The sequence below is a fragment of the Fukomys damarensis genome, unplaced genomic scaffold (assembly GCF_012274545.1).
Source record: "Fukomys damarensis isolate Sample0158 unplaced genomic scaffold, DMR_v1.0_HiC HiC_scaffold_16, whole genome shotgun sequence".
In the NCBI taxonomy this organism is placed as follows: Eukaryota; Metazoa; Chordata; class Mammalia; order Rodentia; family Bathyergidae; genus Fukomys; species Fukomys damarensis.
In genome coordinates this window covers 118,588,503-118,612,396 of record NW_022900928.1, presented here as the reverse complement: position 1 = coordinate 118,612,396, position 23,894 = coordinate 118,588,503, and the positions used below count along the sequence as shown (strand labels likewise).

The 23,894-nt window shown below is 43.2% G+C and overlaps 1 protein-coding gene and 1 long non-coding RNA gene across 2 annotated transcripts in view; one reads left to right on the top strand and one right to left on the bottom strand.

Annotated features, from left to right (window-relative positions):
- The window catches only part of LOC104853735 (sterol 26-hydroxylase, mitochondrial), a gene marked incomplete at its 5' end in the record, with an annotated part of 42,377 nt that extends 35,134 nt beyond the window's left edge, over nt 1-7,243 (bottom strand). The window contains one exon of the mRNA XM_010611875.3: nt 6,962-7,243. Coding sequence (XP_010610177.3) covers nt 6,962-7,243 — 282 coding nt within the window. The remainder of the gene's footprint in view (nt 1-6,961) is intronic.
- Nucleotides 7,244-7,628: 385 nt separating this feature from the next.
- On the top strand, nt 7,629-17,122 carry LOC104853736. The gene is made up of 4 exons (XR_777873.3): nt 7,629-7,665; nt 8,917-9,077; nt 13,977-14,102; nt 16,910-17,122. It is a non-coding gene; the product is annotated as an uncharacterized LOC104853736 (long non-coding RNA).
- The last annotated feature ends 6,772 nt before the right edge of the window (nt 17,123-23,894 follow it).

Here is a 23,894-nt window from a genome sequence, read left to right as displayed (position 1 = left end):
CTAATGAGATAATTAATAATGTGAAACAGGAAGTAAAGGGCTAAAGGTGTAGGGAAAGTGGGAAGGGTGGGGGAAAGGTAATAAGGGAGAGGAATAAAATATGAGAAACTGAAAGAATGGAAATAAAGTGTTTGTAAATGGGGAGGGGAGGAGGGGGTGAAGGGAGGGCAGGGACAAGGGGAAAAATGAGAATCAAGACCTATTATGTAAAGGTACAGAATCCCAATGATGAATGTAACTGTATTGTATACCTAGATTGTACCAATAACCTCAATAAAAAAATAAATAAATAAAAATCATAACCCTAGCAAAATGTTTATTGTTATATGGCACCACATGTGGAGACACTTTGTTATGCAACAACAAGAAACTAGAATAGGGTATTTCTGTGTAATGGAGCGTTTCCATCCCTGGGCAGACTGATCTCCTCATTAAAGAAACACATGGGAGGGCCGAGATTTAGCTCAGTGGTTCCACCGCCTGCCTCAGAAACACAACAACCCAAGTTGGATCCCCAGGACCGAAAAAAAGAAGAAAAGAAACTCATGGGCACCCTAGTCCACAGCTGTCTCTGTGGGTTCGGCCAATGTGAGTCAGTCCCCCATAACTTGCCCATGCTCAATGTGCTGACAAAATCTATTTTCTGAACTAGAAGCACGGAGGCGTGAAGGGCCAGGCTTGGCCCTCCTCCTTTGTTGTCTCTCCTTCCTTCTATGTTAGGTCAAATAACCCAGATCGGGAAGCTGCAAAGACAAGTGTTACAAAACAGTTTACCCAGGAGTAACCACCGCCTGTTTACGTAACGCTCTGGCACCAGGCACTGTACCTAGCACCTGGGAACAGAGGAGACAAAGACTTGCGCCCAGCATTTGGAACTTCATAGCCCAGTCTCTAAGTCATACAAACAGGTGATAAGAAGAATGACACATAAAATGACAAGTACATGCAAGGAGGGAGCCCCCGCTCAGGCACTCCACAATAAGAACAACAGCATAAAGTACCATCTCATCATTCTCAGGACCCACGTCTTTGCCAGACAAAAATCTTACATCCATTTACATATAAATTTAACATATGTTCGGGCTGGGGATTTAGCTCAGTGGTTCTGCCGCCTGCCTTGCAAGTGCAAGGTCCCAAGTTTGATCCCCGGTACCAAAAAAAAGAAAAGTTTCTAAATTTAACATATGTTCTTATTTCCTTTCTATATCACTTTTTTCCCCATTGAACACTGGCTCACATATGCTAAGCAACTGCTCTGCCACTGAGCTACACCCCCAGACCCTCTGGCATTCTTAACATTTTTCTTGGGAAAGAGAAAGATACTGGCCATTTCCCTTAAGTGTTACAAAGCTTCCCTAAGTTGATTTTATTATTTTTACATATGATAATGTGGGGGGGATGGTTTTTGTCTTTTCTGCTTGTTTTATGTTTGTGTCAGGCTGGGGATCAAGCTCAGGGACTTGTAGGTGCTAGACAAGGACTCCACCACTGAGTAACACCCCCAGCCCCGAGAGTTTTGGCCACTGAGGGTGTCAAATGGTAATTGGCTGGGCTTCCACCTGTGTTGGATGTAAGGGACCCCGGCCCTAGCTTTAAGAGTGGGTAAAAGATTGCTACAGATTGCTCAGAGGCTGCATGAGGCTAAGCTCATTAAAGTGTGTCTATATTGCTCCTTGATATTGTGATATTTTGTTGGGTTCAAGTATGGGCCACTAACCCCAGCCAAGCTGGTCAGCCCACTTCAGCAAGAGAAAAGCCAAGCAAATTGCAGGAAAACAAAACTGCACGTTTGATAGCTTTATCAGTTTGGTTTCAGTTCAAATATGTTTTGTTCCCCAAAGGTTCCTGTGCCGGAAACCTGGTCCCTGATGTAATGGTGGTGAGGACCTTTAAGAGGTGGAACCTTGGGGGAGGTGACTGGCTCATGATCACACCCGTGAGAGGCTTATGCAAGTCTTGCAGGAATGGATTAGTTTCTTTTTTTGAGATCAGGTGTTATAAAAGAGGAAGCCGGCTTCTTGCTTTGTCGCTAAACCATGTGACCTCTCTCTCATACCCCGTGCCTTCTGCTTCTCTGCCATGTTGTGACACAGCCAGGAGGTCCTTGCCAGACACTGACATCATGCAGTGTAGGTTTCTCAGACACCAGAATCACAACTCTCTTTTCTCTTCCAGTCAGCCAGTCTCAGATAATTTCACTGTAGCAACACAAATATATTAAGATAGAAACCTATTACTGAGGAGTGGTGTTGTTGCTGTTATGAAACCTGAAAATGCGAAAGTGGCTTTGTAACTGGGTAATGAGCAGGGGTTGGAACAGACGAAGGCTTGTATTGCTGAAAATGAAGCACCATGGGGAATTCGGGTGAGGGCGCAGAAGACAAAAATACCAGCAAAGAGCTAAAATGCCAGCGGAAATGCGGACAGCACAGGCCACGCCGACAAAGGAAGTGGGGAATGTCTTACTGCAAACTGGAAAATAAGCCACGCTTACTATGAAATAGCGAAGACAATAGCTGAGTTGCAACCACGTCCTAGGGCTCCAGGGAAGCCAAATTTAAGGTTGATGATTTGGGGCATCTGGTGAAATAAATTTCTAAGCAAAATACAGAAATGATTTGGGTGAGTTTTAAACTGCATATGGTTATATTAAGGAGCAATGGCGATGACCTAGAGGCAGAATTTATTTTTTCAATATTTACTAATTTATTGCAGTGCTAGAGAGCAACCCAGGGCTTTGCATGTGTAATAAGAAAGAAAATATTAACAGCTTGTTCATGTAAAGAGACAAGGAAAAATGTTCAAGGGTGCAGCGGATAAAAGGGAGGTGGGTGGGCCAGGGATTTGGCTCAGTGGTTGCAGCCTGCCTCGCAAGTGCAAGGGCCAGAGTTCGATCCCCGGTACCAAAAAAAATCCTAATAAAAGTGTTCAAAACATTCCTATAGACATGTCACAAAAAGATACATGAAAGGCTTAAATAAGAACTACAAGTAAGTATGACAATGAAATACAAAAACACAGCCAGGTGTGGTGTTGCACACTTATAATCCCAGCACTCAGGAGGCTGAGGCAGGAGGATCACTGTGAGTTGGAGACCAGCCTGGACTACATAGTGAGTTCCAAGTCAGTCTCAACTACATAGTGAGACCCTGTCTCAAACTAAATAAATAAATAAATAAAAAGCCCAAAAGACAGATGCCTAAAAACCAGAAAGACGCCTGCCATTAGACAATAGCCAATGTGTCTACTACCAAAAAAAAAAAAAAAAAAAAAAAAAAAAAAAAAAAAAAAAAAGGACACTAAAAAAGACTGCCGCCATAGACCCTCTGCCGAGATACTGTCCCTCCCCACACCAAAAAAGATTCAGACTGCAGAGGGTGCTGGGGCCCCTTCTCTCTTGGCCCCTGGGAGCCCATGATAAATGCTAAAATAGGGGACCCAACTGGTTCGCTTCCTGGTAGACAATGGCGCTGAGAGGTCAATAATGTTAAAACCTCCCCTGGACAAGATTTCTTCACAATCTGTTGCCATCTGGGGGGACCGTGGGAGCAGTCCAAAACTGCCCACTCACAAACAAACAGACAATAAGCTTGAGACCAAAACAAGTTAGTCACTCTTTTCTGGTGATAACAAACGGCCCAATCCCCTTGCCGGGAAAAGACCTCCTTCATAAACTAAGGCCCACTATCTCCTTCTGATGTCACTCTTTTCTTATCCACTGCTCTATCCATAAAATCTCTCTCTCTCTCTTTTTTTTTGGTACTGGGGATCGAACTCAGGTCCTTGTGTTTGCCAGTCTGGCAGCAGAGCCACTGAGCTAAATCCCTGGCCCAAAAAACATCTCTTCATAAAAAGGGAAACTTCTGTCGAGGATTTAGCTCAGTGGTTCTGCCACCTGCCTTGCAAGGTCAAGGTCCCAGGTTTGATCCCCAGTACCAAAAGAAAAGAGGGAGAAAGTCCTCAAAAACCAAGCCCCGCCAGGCGTGTTAGCACACGCCTGTAATCCCAGCTCTCCGGAGGCTGAGGCAGGAGGATCTCTGAGTTGAGACCAGCCTGGGCTACATAGTAAGTTCCACGTCAGTCTCAAAAAAAAAAAAAAAAAAAAAACCCCAAACCCGAGGATTTATTAGTCAGAGCTGAGTTTCCAAAGGTGTAAATAAAAACTAATCCACAGTGTTTGTGACGGCCACACCTGTGCAAGTTCAACACTATCCCATCTCTCAAAAAGCCAGACGGGGGATAGCCCCTCAAGTCAAGAAGGGCTATTGACTCCCTGTCAGTCTCCATGAAACATTCTGTTCCTGTCAATACAAAAACAGGGAGGTCAGATTACAGGCCAGTCCAAGACTTAAAAAAAGTTAACCCACAGATGATAACTCTACCCCCCACTGTCCCTAACCCACATACTCTCTTAAATTTGCTTTCTCCTGAGCACCAGTTATATATAGCGCTTGGTTGAAAAGGTGCCTTTTTCAGTCTGCCTCTTGCCCCAGCTGGCCAGTCCATCTTGGACTTCAAAAGACTAACCCGGCTTCCAGTGATTCTTGTCAACTCAACTAGACTTGGTTGCCTTAGAGATTCAAAACCATACCACTCTAGGGCCGGGGATTTAGCTCAGCAGCAGTTCAGTGGCCTGCCTTGCAAACGCCAAGGACCCGAGTTCAATCCCCGGTACCAAAAAAAAAAAAAAAAAAAACCCATACCACTCTGTTCAGTGAGATCTTCCAAAACGAACTGGTGAGTTTTTGATCCCACCACTCTAAGCCTCACCCTGCTTCAGTATACAAATGATTTGCTGCTAGCTGCTGCTGGTCTTTTAAAATACCTATAGGACACATAAGAGCTTTTCCAGTTACTGAAAGAGTTGGGTCACCACCTCTTGGCCAGAAAGGCTCAACTCTGTACCTCCCAAGTGTCATATCTGGGCTCAGGCAAAAAAAAAAAAAAAAAGCAGGCCATTCTGTGTCTCAGACAAACAAACAAACAAACCAACAAAAACAAAACAGGCCATTCTCCAAATACCCACACCAATTACCAAAAAACCGATACAAAAATTCCTGGGCCCAGCTAGATATTGTTGCCTCTAGATACCCGGCTTTGCTGAGAGAGCGCTGTACCTCCACTCTGCCACAAAAAGAGACCAACCCCTAAAATGAAAAACAAAAACAAAGGCATTCCGGGATCTAAAACAAACCCTGACATCAGCCCCAGCTCTGGCTTTGCCTGCTGTCCAAGCGCTTTCATCTATTTGTCCATGAGATAAAAACAATGCAATGATAAGCAGGTACAGAAAGTGAGAGCTGCAGTGACTACAGCTGACCAAATTATTTAGGCCCAGCCTTTGCCTAAAGACACTTCAACTCAAAACTGATCACTCTAGCCCAGACCCTAAGATAAGAAAATAAAATAAAAGATAAATATATACACTGACAATAGATATGCTTTTGCTACACTACAAGTTCATGCCAGTATATACAGAGGAGACTTCCTTTCTTTTTGTTTTTGGTACCAGGAATCCAACCTTTTTTTTTTTTTTTTTTTTTTGAGGCAGGGTCTCACTACGTAGTTGAGACTGACCTGGAACTCACTACGTAGCCCAGGCTTGTTTCCAACTCACAGAGATCCTCCTGCTTCAGCCTCCTGAGTGCTCGGTTTACAGGCGTGCACCACCATGCCCAGCTTGGGCCTTATGTTCTTGATTAGATACAGCCTCTGTTAAAGTGTTAATATATATTGGGCTGGGGATTTAGCTCAGCGGTTCGGCAGCCTGCCTTGCAAGTGCAAAGGACCCGAGTTCAATTCCCGGTACCAAAAAAACAAACAAAAAAAAACTGTTAATATATAAACGCATACTACAATCCCTCATCCACTCAGGAGGCTGGAGATGAGTCATCAGATTTACAGGAGTTGGGAATGTGATAGCCAACCTGGCTCCATCTATGTACCTGATTCCATTTGTGGACCCTGCCCCTTCCCTCTTGGGAATCCCCTCAGTTAATGCATAACAGACCAACCACTGCATCCTGTGTGAGTCTGCAACTCTGTTATCTTTACTACCTTCTAAACAAGACTCCCCACCTGCGTGATACAGTTTTAACTACACTAAATAAAACTTCCTCTGGTCCCCACTGACTTAGCAAAGTTCTACACCTGTAAAGTTCTGCTTGTGCTCTGAGCCCTCCCCAAATAAAAAAAACCCTAAAAAGACCGTACAGATTGCCTTTCCTTTGTCCAGAGGTTTTAGAGGCCTGCGCCCGCTCTAGATTAGCCAGCTTATAATAAAAGATTCCATTTAATTCAGAGTGTGACACATCTCTATAGTCCCAACTCGCCTGGCCCTATTACAAACCATCTCTCAGTACCTCGTGAACCACTTCCCCAACTCTTCAAAACTTGAACCAACAGGGCAGCGGGAGACAGTGGCAGAGGATGTGGCCACTCTGCCCTCCAGACCTTCAGCGTCATTTTCTCCCTCATCCTCAACGCCCAGCCAGACTGTCTGCACAGAGCGGCTCAGATCTGACTTCCCATCTGGGACTGCGGCAGAGCAGAGCAGCTCCCTCTCTTTGTGGCCTATAATTTTACATTCTCGCTCGGAGAAGCATTATCTCCGCCCCCCTGCAAGGGGAACTCTGCCTTGCAAACTGATAAGCCTCAGTGATCATCCTAAATCATTTCCTCTGGAAGGAGTCACGGCAGAACCGAGTAGTGACTCCACATCCTCCTCCACTGTCCTCCCAAGACAGCCCTAAGGCCCTCCTGATCCATACTTATGAGCTTGTTTACTTCATTTCAGTGGAAGTTGTCTAAACTTTACACTTTCTCCTTACAAACTTCCAGTTTATGAGCATAGCTTCAGTCGGTCCCCAGTAGAGTTCCAGCGTCTTACTTTTCATCCCAGCGTTCTCTGTCCTGATGCCCACCTTCACGCCCCAGGTCACCAATGGCCTCACTCAGTTACCTGGAGCTCATGCAAGCGCAGGGCATAACCTTTCCCGAACAACTGGAATAAAAATCGCAGCTTCCCGATTCTGGGAAGCTCCTCCCAGCTCCGCAGCCGCCGGTCTCCGGGACCCTCTCCAGGTCCCTCGACTGCCTCGTCGGCGGGGAGGGCGGCAGAGATCGCTGCCTTGGCTCTGGCCCCGCCAGGGCAACCAGCCCCGGAGTTAAACAGAGGGGCGGGATCGAAGGGGCTGTGGCTCGGGGGACGGGCGGAGAAAGGGCAGGCCAGCCCCTTCCCTGCTCAGTCTGTGCTGTGGGCCTCACTCCTCCAGAGCAGGACCTGGCCAACAAGCGGAAGCCACCCCCTGGGCCTGGAAGAGGGCCAAGTTGGCGGGGAGACTCAGCCCTCTGGCGTTGCAGCCTCCTGCACAAGTCCCCAACGCGCGCCCGGACTCGGAGGGGAACTTCGCACTGGCGCTGCGGCGCGTGGGAGCACAGTTGTTGCCTTCCAAGACCCACAGGCCCCACCCAGTTGCCCAGCGCAGTCGCGGGAGCGCCCCTCTCTTCCCAGGAAGGGCCTGTGTAAGACCTAAAGTCTCACTTCCACTCCACGGAGCGTGAACAGCCGAAAGGCCTCCACGATGCTGGGCCCTAACACCCAGCGAGGCTCCGGGAGCTCGACGGAGACCGAGAAACCCAGGAAGGAACACACCAGCCTAGATGGTAAAAGACCTTTATTAGTCTGGCCAGATGGCACTCCCAGAGCCAGGTGGCTCAGAGAGGCAACTGCTCAGGGGCTAAGGTACTTTTTATAAGGTTTTTCTAAACAAAGAGTCAGGGAATTCACAGAACAAGACTGCAAACACATTGCTTATCTTATGCAGGAAATGTTCTAGGGTCACCTTTTGTCAAACCATTTGGCCCTGGGTGGGCTGTTAACCAAGGTAGCAATTAGCATATGAAGAAGCACAGTCTGGCCTATTAGCATGGAGTCACTTTAGCCTATTCAAGTCTTACACCTGGAACCCGCCACTGAGGCTAAAGTGCCGGCTGGCTTCTTCCTCTTCTTTTTCTGAGACGGAATCTCAGTACATAGCCCAGGCTGGCCCTGAACTCCTGGCGATCCTCCTGCCTCAGCCTCCCCAGTGTGCCACCACTCCTGGCCGGGGTCTGACTTTTTCTCGTAGTTCCCCGGAGTGATCCCAGAGTGACCTACAAGGGCACCAAAACAGCTCTGCAGCCTGAGTCATCTGACTGCCTGAGGAGGGAAAAGAACAAACTTCAATATTAAATGAGTCTTAAAATGCTTCCTCCCTGAGTACACCTCCCCACCCCCGGTGGGCTAAGACAGGATCTTTCAAAATGCAAATTGAGGCCAGGTTTAATGGTCAAGACCAGAAATCTTTTTTTAAAAGAGGTTTGCTTGGGCTCCGTTTCAGAAATCTCAATCCTCACCTAATAAAGTGAAGAGAATGCTCTACTCTGGGAGGCTGAAACAGGACAATACAAGTTCAAGCCAAATCTGGGCAACTCAGTGACTTAGAGAGACCTTACCTCTACAAAGGGAGGGAAGGGCTGGGGATGTAAGCCAACAGGCCCTGGGTTCAAGTCCCAGTACCACAAAAACAAAACAACAATAAAATGAACAGAATGAATGGATAGAATAGTATAGAAAACTCATCACAAGAAGAAAGAAATAGTTTCATAAATCCCTTGTTTTATATTTAACAGTTCCTTATACTGGACCACAGACGCCTATATACCATGCTTTCCTAATGAAAATGTGATCTCAGCAGCCTACCTGGGGGAATACAGGAAGGAATCTGTGTTCACCGCTGCATGTGACCAACTGCAAGGTGTATGATGTGTGTCAAAGTGTAAATGGGTGTGTTTTACCCATGGTACATGCCGTGGCACGTTTTTGTATATTTATAATTTCTTTTACTCAATGTTTTCTTCTGATTCTTCTTGTAGAATTGGCCCAGTTCAGTACAATGACGCATGAAAATCTGCTTTTACAACTTTGAGAGGAGGCTGGCTACCGATGATGACTTGGGTTACATAAGAAGTGAGCACGCTATGACAGAGAAATACACACTGACGACCTTGATTCAGATAAGGAAGAAAACAGTCACGTGAGTAAATATTTGGCTATCAAAATGACTGGGCAGGGCCTGGATTTAGCTCAGTTGTGCTGCCTCATAAGAGAAAGGTCCCGAGTTTGATACTCCCGATACTGCAAAAATACATAAATAAACAGAAATAAATAGACTGGCCAAATGGTCATGTAAACCTGACAGATCCAATGTTGGAACTAGGTCAGAAAATGTTATTAGGTTTCTTGCCAGGGGTAAAACCTATTGGATGGAATACTAACCTGCAATTCAATGCTGGAAATTGTTTGTAACAGATGAAATGCTAAAAGATGCTCTGAAATATACTAATAATGAGCCTGGCGTGGTGGTGCATGCCTATAATCCCAGCATTCAGGAGGCTGAGGCAGGAGGATTGCTGTGAGTTCGAGAACAGCCTGGGCTACATAGTGAGTTCCAGGTCAGTCTCAACTACACAGTGAGAACCTGTCTCAAAAAAAAAAAAAAAAAAAAAAAGAAGAAGAAAAGAAAAGAAAAAGAAAGAAAGAAAAGAACAAGCACAAAATATCATGGAGAAATTTTCTTAGGGGAGTGGATCTGGAATTAATAAATGATCAATTACAACAGAGGAAGAACAGTATGTATCTACCCAAAGAACTTCGCAAAAGAATTCTGGAACATGAGCTCGGGATTTAGCTCAGTGGTTCCGGTGCCTGCCTTGCAAGTGCAAGGACCTGAGTTCCATGCCTGGTATAATAAAAAAAAGAATTCTGGAACAGACTGGTAAACAGCAGACAGGTGAAACATTTTAAAAGCCTTCTGGGAAAACAGGAAGACTAGCAAGTGTCAGGTAAAAAAGAGAAAAAACCAAGACCAGGCAAGGACCATAACAAACCTTTATTATGAGGATCTACCAGGTTATCTCTGAACAAAGGAGAGAGAGCAACATGGCAGCACAGGGAGCTTCTTTTATGAGTGGGGAGGGTTTAGCCTGAGCAAGGGTGTTGAGTGAGGTGGAATTAAGAGATCTCATGACATCACTAGCTGCTAGGAGGTAGCAGGTATCAGGTCACTCTTTCGGTGGGAGGAGAGGCATGATGGGAAGAAGAAGCCTGTCCTTTGTTGGGAGAAGCCATATTTTAACATGGAGGCTGCTATTTTAACATGATGGCAGCCATCTTAAGGCAAGGGAAATGTAACATTCCAGGCTTTTTGTTTTATGGTTATTAGGCAAAGGTCTCTTCTTCTGGAGATGCTTCAAGCTGACAAAGGGGCGAAGGTTGGGGCTAAACCTGGATCTGGTGGGGGCAGTGGTAGGTGGGGGCTTCTTCCCTCTGCCACAGTGGCCAGTACCCCACCATGACGAGTTCTGTGACTGTCTGGTTGGTAAATGCCTTCATGTGTTGCTGCAAGACATTTTGAAAACAGCAAAACATACAGGGCCCTATCATGATTAAAATGCATATACAGGCCAGTGGGCTCAACAAGGGAAGTAGCCAAGGCACAATTTGGGGCAGCCAAGAATAGCTCTGGTTGAGCTGGGGATTTAGCTCAGCGGTTCGGTGGCCTGCCTTGCAAGCTCAAGGACCTGAGTTCAATCCCCGGTACCAAAAAAAAGAAGAGCCCTGATCTATTCCCCAAGAATTCCATCATCTTTTTCACTCGTCTTTAACCTTTGCTTTAACCATCCCTGACCGGTTGATAAAATAACAGCATTCTTCATCTAGCACCTGGCACGTTCCCCTTTGGGCCGCTGTTAGCATGTCAAGGGCCCTTCTATTTTGTAACACGACTGCTGCTAGAGAATTTATTTGAAATTGTACTGTATTTAAGGACTGGCTTATTTTATCCATGTCTTCTGAAATCTCTATGGAGAAGGCCTGATTAAAATGTGTGGATGTAGAAATGCCCACTATCCCCCTTGCCATCCCAGTGACGACCCCCGCTCCCATTAAGAAGGGGACTAGAAGGGGAGCTGCCCTTTTTCTGATTGTGTTCTGTGGGAGAACTTGTTTAGACATCTGGGCTTCTGTATAAATGGTCACGGGAGGGCCAAGGAAGGATATGTAACAGAAAACGTCGGACTGATTGAGGCATCATTCGGAATGCATCTTGATTGCAGATGAAGTGCAGGCCCTTGGACAGGCAGATCAGACGCTCTTCTGAGATAGAGGGAGCAAGCAAGGCAAGTGATGTTGTCATTTTGCCCCATGCATATCAGGTTAGTGCTTTGTGTAGGGAATGGGAGACCCGTAGTGAAGGGTCCTAGAACTGTAGATAAATTGCCAGTATTTGAGACAGACAGGTTAAAATCTAGGGGATGGGAATTGGAGTGAACAAGCAGGGGTAAACGGACATACACATCCAACAGTCTGAGATATTGACAGGGAGGTAGTGGAGGGTGGCGTTAAAAAGGTGTTATAGCCTTTTTTTTCTTGTACTGGGGATCAAACTCGGGTCCTTGTGTGTGTGAGACAGGCGGTGGAACCACTGAGCTACATCCTCAGCCCCTGTTGAAGCCTTTTTTGAGACTGGGTTATCTGGTTTACCACTTGGAGATCTATCCCTTTATAAGGAGGTGGAGCAGTGGGCCTCAAAAGTCTATCATTAGTGCCTGTTTGTTGACTGCCTCATTTGGTTATTCTTTTCTGCTTTTAAGACCAAGTTAAAGTGAGACCTGTGTTCATCAATATGAACCTCTTGCTATCAGCCAAGGTCAGTTAAGTCTCTTTAGGCATCATTTTGGAACCATACATAAAGCCTCTTAGCTCCTGTCAGTGTCAGCTGTTAGGATGGGTCACCAGCCTTGCTTGACCATGTTGCTTTCAGTGAAAGCATGGGAGATTTTTTTTCTCTTGGTGACCCTCTTTTGGCACACGGTACATTTGTCCTCTGGTGTCCAGCAATCTCCCTGCTCAGGAGGTTGGGTGACTTACCAAAGATGTAAGGTGCCGTAGAAAAGGTTCCTTCATAGCTTGGATCTTTGATGACCTTAGAGGGCCAGGGCCAGAATATTGGTGATCTTCTTAGCCCAGTTAGCTTCTAGTGTTGGTCTCTTCACTTTGGTGGTTGAAACCCCAGAAAAGAAGATCAGTGACATCAGTAGTACCTTAGGAGCAGTGAGCTTAACTATCATAAATTTATCTGGATAGCAAGCACCCTGGAATCCAAAATATAGTTAGAGGACTGTTATTTTTATCAATCATGGTTGTTCTAGTAGTTGATTTCCGGTAGACTTTTGTTTTGTTTTTTGAGACAGGGTCTCACTATGTAGTTGTGGCTGACCTGGAACTCACTATGTAGCCCAGGCTGGTCTCGAACTCACAGCGATCCTCCTGCCTCAGCCTCCCGAGTGCTGGGATTACAGGCGTGCGCCACCACACCCAGTAGTTAATAGTAGACTATTAACAGAAAAAACTTTGAATCAGGAGCCACACATCATCATCATCATCATCATCATCATCATCATCATCATCATGATCATCATCATAATTCTAGCAGAGCAATCATGATGACATTTTCCTTCCAACAAACTTAGATATGTATCTTAGTATAAAATAGCCATTGTTAAATGTATTTATACCCCTCTAAAAACACATTAAAAACCAGGAAACTCTTATTTAAATTATTATCCTTTGATTGAATGTCATCTAAGGAAAATGTATGGGCCATAAAAGTACCTGTAATCAGGAGAAGGAGGAACAGAAGAGAAGGCCGAATACCTGAATCAAAAAGTTATTGTTGCTGGGCGTGGTAATCCCAGCACTCCGGAGGCTGAGGCAGGAGGATGACTGTGAGTTCGAGACCAGCCTGGGCTACATAGTGAGTTCCAGGTCAATCTCAATTATGTAGTAAGACCCTGTCTAAAAAAAAAAAAGTTATTGTCATTATACAATGTTGGAAAACCTGTGTAGTTAGAAAACATGAATATATTTGGTACACCAGAAAAGTAGTAATAGTAATTATTATAATTATATGAAACTTATGTCAAGTGTGTTCTACCAGAGAAGACAAGAAAACAAAAACATGTGCTATCAGTGTAACTGTATGAAACATGATGTTCTCACGTGTGAAAACTGCCTTAGGTGTGATAATTGAAGTAAAGATTTTTTTTTTGGTGGTAGTTTTATTTGTATTTTCATTGTGGTTCTGTAAGATTTAAATGAGCTAAAGTGACTCTATGCTAATAGGCCAGACTGTGCTTCTTCATATGCTAATTGCTAATTTGGCTAACAGCCCTCCAGGGGCAAATGGTATGACAAAAGGTGACCATAGAATATTTCCTGCTTGAGATAAGCAATGTGTTTGGAATGTTGTCCTCTGGTAGTTCTGTGAATGCCCTGACTTTTTGTTTAGAAAAACCCTATAAAAAGGACTTCAGCCCCTGAGCAGTTTCCTCTCTGAGCTACCTGGCTCAGGGAGTGCCGTCTGGCCAGACTAGTAAATAGGTCTATTTACCTACCATCTAGCCTGGTGTGTTCCCTCCTAGGTTTCTAGTTTCTCCCCTCCTGGGTTTCTCGTTTCTCCTTCGAGCTCCTGGAGCCTTGCTGGGTGTTAGGGCCCAGCATCGTGGAGGCCTTTTCGGCTGTTCACTCTCCGTGGAGTGGAAGGTGAGACTTTAAGTCATACATATTGGAGGCCCCAGCGAGATGCCCAAGTGAGAACTGTAAATCCAGCCGAGTTTCTCCATTGTGGGATCTAGCAGGAGATTCTCAGACATAGATCTTAGAAAGCCTCCAGAGGTAAGCTTTGAACCTGTTGCAATTGTCTGTCAGGATCAAGGTGGCTGACAGCCGGGAAGCCTCCCCTGACCACGGCCCTGACGCAAGGACTCAGGGTAGTAGAATCAAAGCTGTTTTGGGATGGGAGGATCTGGCTCCAAGAACACCCCACTGGATTGCTTTCTCACTAATTTTAAAATTGGCTTTTTCCCCTGAGCAGGAGGATGATTATGGGGTTAAATTCTCTCATGGAAAGCTTCGCTCCCTGTGTCAACCCAAGTCCCACCGGAGGATCGCGAAAGTGGAACAGAAAGAAGGAAAATGAATGAAATCATCTGTCTGAATGGTGAGATCCCCTGGGTTGCTCTCCCTAGTTTGTCTTTGGAAGGAGACCCAGGGAGGGAATGTATTAACTTCTTAGGTGACTGTGTGTGTGAAAGAGACTTGGTTAGGAGAGTGAGTGGAACAAGCTCGGGTAGTCTCCTCTACATCAAAAGAAAGGGAGGGGGGCTTGTGCTTAAAGAGCCCTCCAGGTGAATAAACAAGGCCGTTTTCTGGAACTGCACCCCACCCTTTGTCTTGCATCACTGGAGGGAGGGAATATCTAATGGTTATGGGAAATGCTAATACTAAACCAACTGTTCTTAAGTGCATAATTCAAAATTTTGGTACAGATTTTGTGGGCAACTATAAGATAAAACTGCAACCAAAGATGCTTAAAAATTTTGTGAGTTATCATGGTCTCAGCTAAGCCAGACTTGGCCCCCAGAAAAAAACTCTAGACAAAAAAAAGTTAATCTGCCTTTGTTTTACTTACCTGAGACTTTGATAACATGGAGCCTCTTGTGCTCTAGGAGCTGCTCAAGCTTCTGCTCTGCAGTAATCAGCTGCTAGTGAGAACTCTTTAGTTTTGTTTGTAAAACACCTGCTTGCTAAATCTGCTGGTTTCCTGTGGTAAACTTGCCTCTCAGAAAATGTGACATCCTTACAGGCAAATCCCACCGTTTCCCCTTTGGAGGAGGTCGAGCTATCTCCCCTCCACTTGAGTTGCTAAGATAGATGGTATGGAGGAGGTGGGGGCAAAACAAAATTGTTTAGCTTTACTGCACTGAAGGGTGCAAATGGGAAAGCATGATGGGACTCAGAAAAAAGATGAAACAGGGCTTGCACTCAGATTAAAAAAAAATAAAATGAAAAAATCCCTAATGGATTAAAATCAGGTAGGAAAATTCTGAAAGACAAAAATATAAGGAAAAAAAAAACAAACACTGCAAGCCAGAAAAAAACTGCAATTGTGTCTTACCAGACATCAAGAGATTTTTACAAGAAAAAAATCAAGTTAGAGATTTTAACTATTTGATAAATGTTATCTTTCTTTCAACTTGAATTAAGTTTAATTGGTGTGCTTAAAACCCTTGTAAATTGCAAATCTTGAATTTCGATTATAGGATTAACTTGCTCTTTTATGCTTTCTTGATTAAAAATGCAAGGTTAATACTGTTCTATGGGTAGCCAATCAAATTTTAAGATATAACAATCTGAAAACAAAAAAGAACACTTTAAGATTTTAACAGCTGAAGTTTGTTATAAAAGGTTAATAATAAATGAGACAGAAGATGTTAGCAAAGCTATGGGTAAAAGAGATATACTTTTGATATAAAAGGATTTGGTATGTTTGTCTTATTAGAAAGATATAAAAGAAGATATACAAGACTAGAAGGCCTAAATAAAAAAGATATGTAAAAATGATCTATGTATGTTTGCTTGTTGGTTTCAAGTTTGCTACAGAAGGTTTACTTTTATAGTAACAGAGCTTTCATTCCTTTTGATTCTAATTCTATGAGATCTGTTAATAGATCTGCAAAAGTTTTGAATACTGTTAACTAAAAGAGGTTCTAGGGCTGGAGATTTATTTAGCTCAATGGTGCTGCCACCTGCCTTATATAATTCAATTGGTCAAATACATTTGAGCGTATTATAGTTTCACAAATTGTCTTACAAGTTTGTGTCTGCACAATTGTTTGAAAAGTATTTGTCCAATTATATTTGAAATGACAGCAAGGATACTAATAATTTGTTAATTCCTATAACCTGGTTTTATAAATTAAAATTTTGTCAAGATAATTAAGTATAAACTCAGATCTAGATAAACTCCTGTTAATAGTAAAAAAGACATCTACTTAGAAAAATTTATTCTGGTCTTTATTCACTAATGGCCTTCTGAGAAGATACACCCCCTGTAAACATGGCAAAATATGTTGTTATAGAATGTTTACATTAGTTACCATCAAAGGGTTAAATTCTAAATATGTTATTGTGATATGTTTATAGTGCTCATTTTCAAAATAGGATTTCTGTAGAAAAAGTTATTAAGAGGTTCTATAAAATGCTTTTGATACCTAATTAGATTAAAGGTTATGAAGTTTCATATATAAAATTATGATTATTGTTAATTTTTGGATATACTAAATAAAAAACAGGATATTGAGAGAGTATTAATGCTGCTTCAAGAGGCAGGATATAAAGTTTATGCTGCTTAGAGATAAAAGGACTTAAAACAGATAAAAAATTTTTGAGATAAAAGGTTTTTATGGATCTAGATTCTCTATATGTATAAATCTTTAAAGGGCCCAGAAAGACAGTGATTATTATAGAATAAAGAACAAGAGTCAGCATTTAAACAGCTAAAACTAACTCTTTCCACTGCCCCCCTGTATCAGGGATCCTAAATGTGACCCAGCCTTTTAGTTTGTACCTGACTAAAAGAAATCATACTGCTTTAGGGGTGCTCCTTGAAGGAATAGGCCCATAGAATTAGCCAGTTATGTATTTATCTTAGAGTTTAGATCCAGCTGTGAAGAGATAGTTCTTTGTTTATAAAGCCCTGGCAGCTGCAGTAATGCTAATTGAGGAAGCTGACCAGATAACATTAGGAAAAAGTAAATGATTCAGTTTTCCCATGCCTTTTAGAACTATTGAATAACAGGACATTGATGGCCCTCAAATAATAGAGTCACATAATAGGGCCTCATCTGTGAAAGTCCCCCCTTATATTTTGCTCCAGTTAAAACCTTAAACCCTGCTACTTTTTGCCCTTGGAACCTGTCTCCCTGACCATGACTGCCTCAGGGTCACTGACAAATTGTTCTCCAGTCATCTAGATCTGCAGAAAGACCCCCTGCCTGAGCAGCTTCATAGAAAATGGGGTACGCTATGCTTGGCTATGCAGAGATGACTCAAGATGAAGCGGTTCAAGCAGGACCCCTCCCCACTGGATGGTCAGCTCAATGAGCAAAAACTGTGGGTACTCATATAGGCTCTCCGATGGGCAAAAGGAAAGAGGGTAAATGTTTATACAGATTCCTGGTTGCCACTCGATATATCTATGGCACAGTCTATAAAAATGTGGGTTTCTCACAGCAGAGGGCAAACTTATTAAAATTAAACAGGATATAATATAGTTATTTGAGGCAATGTGGAAATCTGACAAAATAGCTATAATAATTCAAAAAAAAAAAAAGATGCCATAGGATATGGCAATTGTAAGACCTAAAGTCTCACTTCCACTCCACGGAGTGTGAACAGCCGAAAGGCCTCCACAATACTGGGCCCTAACACCCAGCGAGGCTCCGGGAACACGACAGAGAACCGAGAAACCCAGGAAGGAACACACCAGGCTAGATGGTAAAGAGACCTTTATTAGTCTGGCCAGACGGCACTCCCGGAGCCAGGTGGCTCAGAGAGGCAACTGCTCAGGGGCTGAGGTACTTTTTATAAGGTTTTTCTAAACAAAGAGTCAGGGAATTCACAGAACAAGACTGCAAACACATTGCTTATCTTATGCAGGAAATGTTCTAGGGTCACCTTTTGTCAAACCATTTGCCCCTGGGTGGGCTGTTAACCAAGGTAGCAATTAGCATATGAAGAAGCACAGTCTGGCCTATTAGCATGGAGTCACTTTAGCATATTCAAGTCTTACAGCAATGCTAAGGTAGATAAGCCAGAAGGGCAACTAAACAGAAACTCTAGATGATTATACCCACCCCCTATAAAGGTTATAAATATGTGGTAGTATGGGTTTATACTTTTTCTAGATGGCCTGAGGGCTTCGGAGGTATACAAGATTTTATTTTTTAAAGAAATTCCAAGGTTTGGTCTGCCTCTCTCCATAGGCAGTGACAGTGGGCCAGCATTTATAACAGAGGTTGTAGAGACTTTATAAAATTATCTCTACTGGGCTTATCCAGTATAAAATCACAGGGGTTAAAATTGGGCAAGTATTTTTAAAAAATATTCAAGGGTAAATTAAATATAAAAAAGACCTCCCTGTGATGTTAAAATTTAGAAAAGGACCCCTTTCTGACCTATATAGAAAGGGCCATATGAGTCACTTATGGTTACTCTCACAGCTATCAAGGTAGCTGAAACTCAGCTACCACCACTCTAGAGTAAAACAGAATTCCAGGGATTCCGACTCTAGGAGGCCAAGAGACAACACACTCAAAGCCCTGCTCTCACCACACCGGAAGCTGGTGAGTCTACACGGCTGAAGAATGAGAACTACAATCTAGATATAGACTCTTATATTGTGTCAAACTGTTATGAGTTATTACACTTCTAAATGAAGAGTTTATGAGCCTACAGATGATAAAGATATAAAAACTGTATGTGCTCTGAGAATCCTAATCCCCAACTTTGCTGTCTAAGAGATGCCTTTACAAATTGCTATGACCCCTTAGCTAAAAATTTAAGTAAAACGGTGAATCAAGGACTTGATTCTACCTAAGATCAGTGGGGATTGTAGGATTTAAATGAGCTAAAGTGACTCTGTGCTAATAGGCCAGACTGTGCTTCATATGTTAATTGCTAATTTGGCTAACAGCCTGCCCAGGGGCAAATGGTATGACAAAAGGTGACCATAGAATATTTCCTGCTTGAGATAAGCAATGTGTTTGGAATCTTGTCCTCTGGTAGTTCTGTGAATGCCCTGACTTTTTGTTTAGAAAAACCCTATAAAAAGGACTTCAGCCCCTGAGTAGTTTCCTCTCTGAGCTACCTGGCTCCGGGAGTGCCGTCTATTTACCATCTAGCCTGGTGTGTTCACTCCTGGGTTTCTCGTTTCTCCATGGAGCTCCCGGAGCCTCGCTGGGTGTTAGGGCCCAGCATTGTGGAGGCCTTTTCAGCTGTTCACGCTCCGTGGAGTGGAAGGGAGACTTTAAGTCTTTATATAACTTCATAAATTTTGTTTACAGGACATAACTGTTAATTTTGTCCGTATCAGACAGGAGTTATAGCTACAGGGAAGGGGATGGGGCGGGGCCGGACTGCCTAAGGCTGGGAAGAACTTGTTTGATTTGTTTTTTGGGTGTCGGGGTGGGGGATTAAACTCAGGGCCTTGCGCTTTCCCTGAGACAGGCTGAACTAAATCCCCAGCCCCAGGACTTGTTTTTCTTTAAATCTTGTTTCAAGAAATACCTTTGAAAGCTTATCATCATTCAAAGGGGCAGCAGATTTTCCACTTCCATAAGTATAGCGTTATGACTTCGATCTGAAATGGCTCCCCAAACCTTCTGTGTTTGGAAGGCAACTGGATTTCACGGACATTATCTTTGACTTGCTGTTAGGAGGTGGGCTTGGCAGGAAGAGAGGGCCTCCAGGCACTACCTGGAAGAGTTTATCCCCATTCTGGGCTCCTCCCTTTGCTCTCTGCTTCCTGGCTCCCATGACAAGCTGCTCTCCTCTGCCAGACCCTTCGACTGAGCCTTCCTGCCTTGAACCCACAGGACTAATACCATGAGCCAAATAAGTTGGCTTTTCTCCTTTAAATTGCAGTATCTAGTATTTTGTTCCCCTGAAGCGGAAAGTGGCTATCACAAGGAGGTTGGCCTTAAAAGTGCCTGCCTACTCGTTAATGGTTTCATTGTTTGTGGAATTTTTCGGCCCTTATCTGTGCAAACATTGCTTCCCCCCATTTTTTCTCTTTTTCTAGGACTTTATAACTCATACTTAAGTTAAATCTTTTTATTTTATCCTCTGTCTTCTGGTTTTTGTTTTTGTGGTTCTGAGTGTCAAACCTTATGCATGGTAAGCATATATTGTGCCACCAAACTGCCTCCAGCCCCTTTTTTTTCTTCTGTAGCTTCTAGTCCCTCAATTCTCTAGTTCAGCAGTGTCTAATCTGCTATTAAATGTATCCCTTTAATGTTTTTTAATTTAATTAACTTTAATGGATAAAATTGTATATTCAGAGTCTACATGAGATGTTTCAATATATGTACACACGTGTAATGTTTAAATCAGGATAAATATATCTCCTCAAACGTTTGACTTTTTTATGTGAATATTTAAAAAATCTTTCTTCTAGCTCTTTGAAATATATGTGCATTGAATCTTATTTTGTACTTTTACATTTTCAATTTTGATTAGGTTTTTTTTTTCCAGATTTATTCCCTTTTTACCAGTTTTTGGTTTTAGGCCAAAATTTTTAACTTTCTCTTTTATATCCTCTTAAGTTTTGTAAGATAGTTGTTTTACAGGGTAGAATATAAAAAACCCCATTATCCTAAATCCATGTAGGACATTTGGACAGTTTACACTGTCCATTGATTCTACAGTTAGTTTTATTTATTTTGTTTTTGTTGTTGTTTTGCAAAGTCATTAATACAGATCGTGTATGTATCTACTGTTTGAAGAAAATTTTGGAAACAATATAAATAAATACCTATCAGACGACTAATTATATCCATACATTGGAATCATTTACAGCTTAAAAAAAAAAGAATAATTACCATTCAGCCCCAAACATCGTGTTATAAAACAACTTTAAGATAAAGATTTTAAATAAAAAATCCAATATGCATAGCACGGCATGGTGGCATACACCTATAATGCCATCACTCGGGAGGCTGAGGCAGGAGGATCACCATGAGTTTGCCAACCTGGACTCTATTGAGTTCAAGACCAGCCTGGACTACTGTAAGACTTAAGTCTCACTTTTACTCCTGGAGCGTGAACAGCCAAGAGGCTTCCACGATGCTGGGCTCAGAAGCTCAGCGAGGCTCCAGGAGCTTGTCGGACAGCGAGAGTCACCCAGGAAGGAACACACCAGGCAAGTTGGCAAATAGACCTTTATTAGTCTGGCCAGACAGCACTGCCGAAGCCAAGTAGCTCAGAGAGGCGGCTAGCTCAGAAACAGAGGCCATTTTATATAGGGCTGAGGGGGGAGTTACACTTAAAATTTACAGGAAGAGGACAAAGGCAAAGAATCAGTGGATCTGAGCTAGTGGTCATCAAGCATATACTTGACCGTCACTTACTAATGATCAGCAGATCGATTATCCATTATTCCATTTACAACTTAGATTATAAAGTTCAGAACATTCAACTACAGGCAAGTAAGGAGTGGCGTGATTTGTGTTGGGTCTCTGTGTTCACTACAGTTTCCATTTAGTTTCTCAGCTACTTCAAAGCAGTTACCTAACAATTCACAATTAATCATTAGTTATCCTATAAGGGATGGGGAGGAGCGACAGTCTCTAGGTTGTTTGCTGGTCAACATGGAGTCGCTCTGGTTCAGTTAGGCTCTTACACTACATACAAGACCCTGTCTCAAAAAAAACAAAGCAAAAAGTTCAGTAGAATAATATTTTGGTGGGTTACCAGTGCTTGCATATGCATAGAATATTTCTGGAAGTGTACATAAGAAAACTTGTGTTGAGAGCTACTTCTGGGATAGAGGGGTCAGACACATATCTACACAGCGCTATTTGTGGACTCTCAGATTTGTAACAAGTGCATGTAATATCTGTTTTTTGTTTGTTTGGTTGGTTGGTTGGCTTTTTTTTTTTTTTTTTGAAAGTGCTGAACTGTTTTTTTTGGTCCCGGGGATCGAACTTGGGTCCTTGAGTGAAAGTGCTGATTTTTCAGAAGGACTTCTGAAAACACACCTGATCCATACATGCAGATACGTATCACCTCATGTTTCATTAATGTTTTTCCTTTTGGGCATTTAAAAATGGACATTTTGTTTTTGTTTTTAGTTGCTTATTTGAATTTTATGAAAACTCACTTCCTAAAATGATGTCTGGGTTCTAGGTGAAGAACCTCCACTTCTTTTGTTGAGGAAAACCCCTCTTCAGCCATGGTTTGATTTTTTTTTTTTCAGTGTCGGAAATCAAACTCAGGACCTTGCACTTGCCAGTGCAAGCTCCACTGAGCTATATCCCTGGCCCTAGGAAAGCTCTCTTCTTCCCCGAAGGAGCCTAGATGCTTTCCCCCAGTGTCAGTTGCACCATTAACATAGATCAGACATGTTTGTGACTTACAACAATGTCAGAATTTACTGAATAACAATAAATTCACAAGCTCCATCAGTCTTATCTGGCCAAGTACTCAAGATTTCCCTCAGTAGCCAGTAAGCTGGGCAATCTCAGGTTCTTTTAGTGTATCTTTTAATGCCTAATACTTGTAACACGCAAGGCACACCTCACACTTCACACAATAATGTTAGATTCCAGAATGGCTAAGAGATGGTAACAGTGGCTATGGGACTCTAAGAGGCAGGACCGAAAGCAAAGGCCCAGAGCACACGGAGGAGAAGACTGCAGATCAGGCAGAGCCTCTCTGGGGCGTGGGCTTGTGGAGACAGAGTTGTTCCACAGCCTGAGTCCCGACAGCAGGCAGTTGGAGTGGCCATGTCAAGCAGGGGGATTGACCTATGCTGAAGCTGGGGGACAGCGAACTGGCACCTGTCCCCGGTTCACCTTGTACACGGAATGACCTGATGACATGATGGATCAATGTGTGCCTCACCACAGCGTCCCAGGGCTGGGTGTCCCTCTTTCTGGAATCCAGGTGAAGGCATTGCATGGCTCTTCAGTTTGATGGCAATCATGGGCCTAGTTTTTCCGATGACACATCACATGTCATGGGTCCCGGATTTAGTTTTGATCAATTTAAGTATGATTAATGTATTTATTAGTTTGTGGCTTATGGTTGTGCTATATATCTGGGAGTTGTCATGTTTTTTTAAAAGATAAATTTAGTGTGTCCAATATTTGCAGACAAGTTACCAGATTATCCTGCCTCAGCATTTACACTTATTTATTTATTTATTTATTTATTTATTTATTTATTTATTTATTGTTTGGTTTTTTGAGACTGGGTCTGATTAGTTGAAACTGACCTGGAACTCTACGAAGCCCAGGCTGCTCTTGAACTCACAGTGATCCTCCTGCCTCAGCCTCTGGAGTACTGGGATTACAGGCGTGTGCCACCACAGCTTGGCAGCATTTGCACTTAAAACAGAGCAAACTGCTGTCTATAACAGAGTCACTTGGGGCAAAGCACACTCTGAGAGGAGCAACTGACAGCAGGGTACAGCGTGCGGCACACAAGTGAGATTCGGAGTCTCACTGTCAGAGTCTAGCTGGACCCAGGTTGTGCAGGGGGTGGGCACTGGCTCTTGGGAGACTAAAGCAACACCTCCAGTTCTGGTCTCATTTCCAGTACTCACCCCAGCAAGTCTGCTGGTGAGGTACCCCTGACCTATAAAAGTAAGCTTCTCATCCTAAGTAAATTACTTGTATTTCCCTTCAAACTGTGCAGCCTAAACCCACATCCAGGCCAGAATATTTCCTCCCAAAACAGAACTGTGAACATTATTTTACTAAAGAGCAAGCAAAGCATTTGCTTTATTTCTGGACTATAGAAGATCTGCTGATACTATAAAAAAGTCTACACACACAACACACACACACACATACACTAGCTCCTTTTTGTTTGTTTGTTTGGAGACAGGGTTTCACTGTATAGTTCAGGCTGGCTGGCCTTGAACTCATGGCAGTCCTCCTGCCGAGTGCTGGGATTACAGTTGCGTGCCACCACACTCAGCCACGTTGGCTTTTAATGGCTGCACTTTCTGATAGCCAAGGAAAGGTACTGGTCTTAGGGAAACTTTCTGGACTTTGACTGTTCTCTAACTGGGGACGAGACAGCAAGGCCAATTCTACACAGTGCTTCCCTGGAGGTTTCAAGTACCGCCTAAATTGTTTCTTCAACTTACGATATAGAAAATAAGAATTTTAAATCTCTCTCTCTCTCTCTCTCTCTCTCTCTCTCTCTCTCTCTCTCTCTCTCT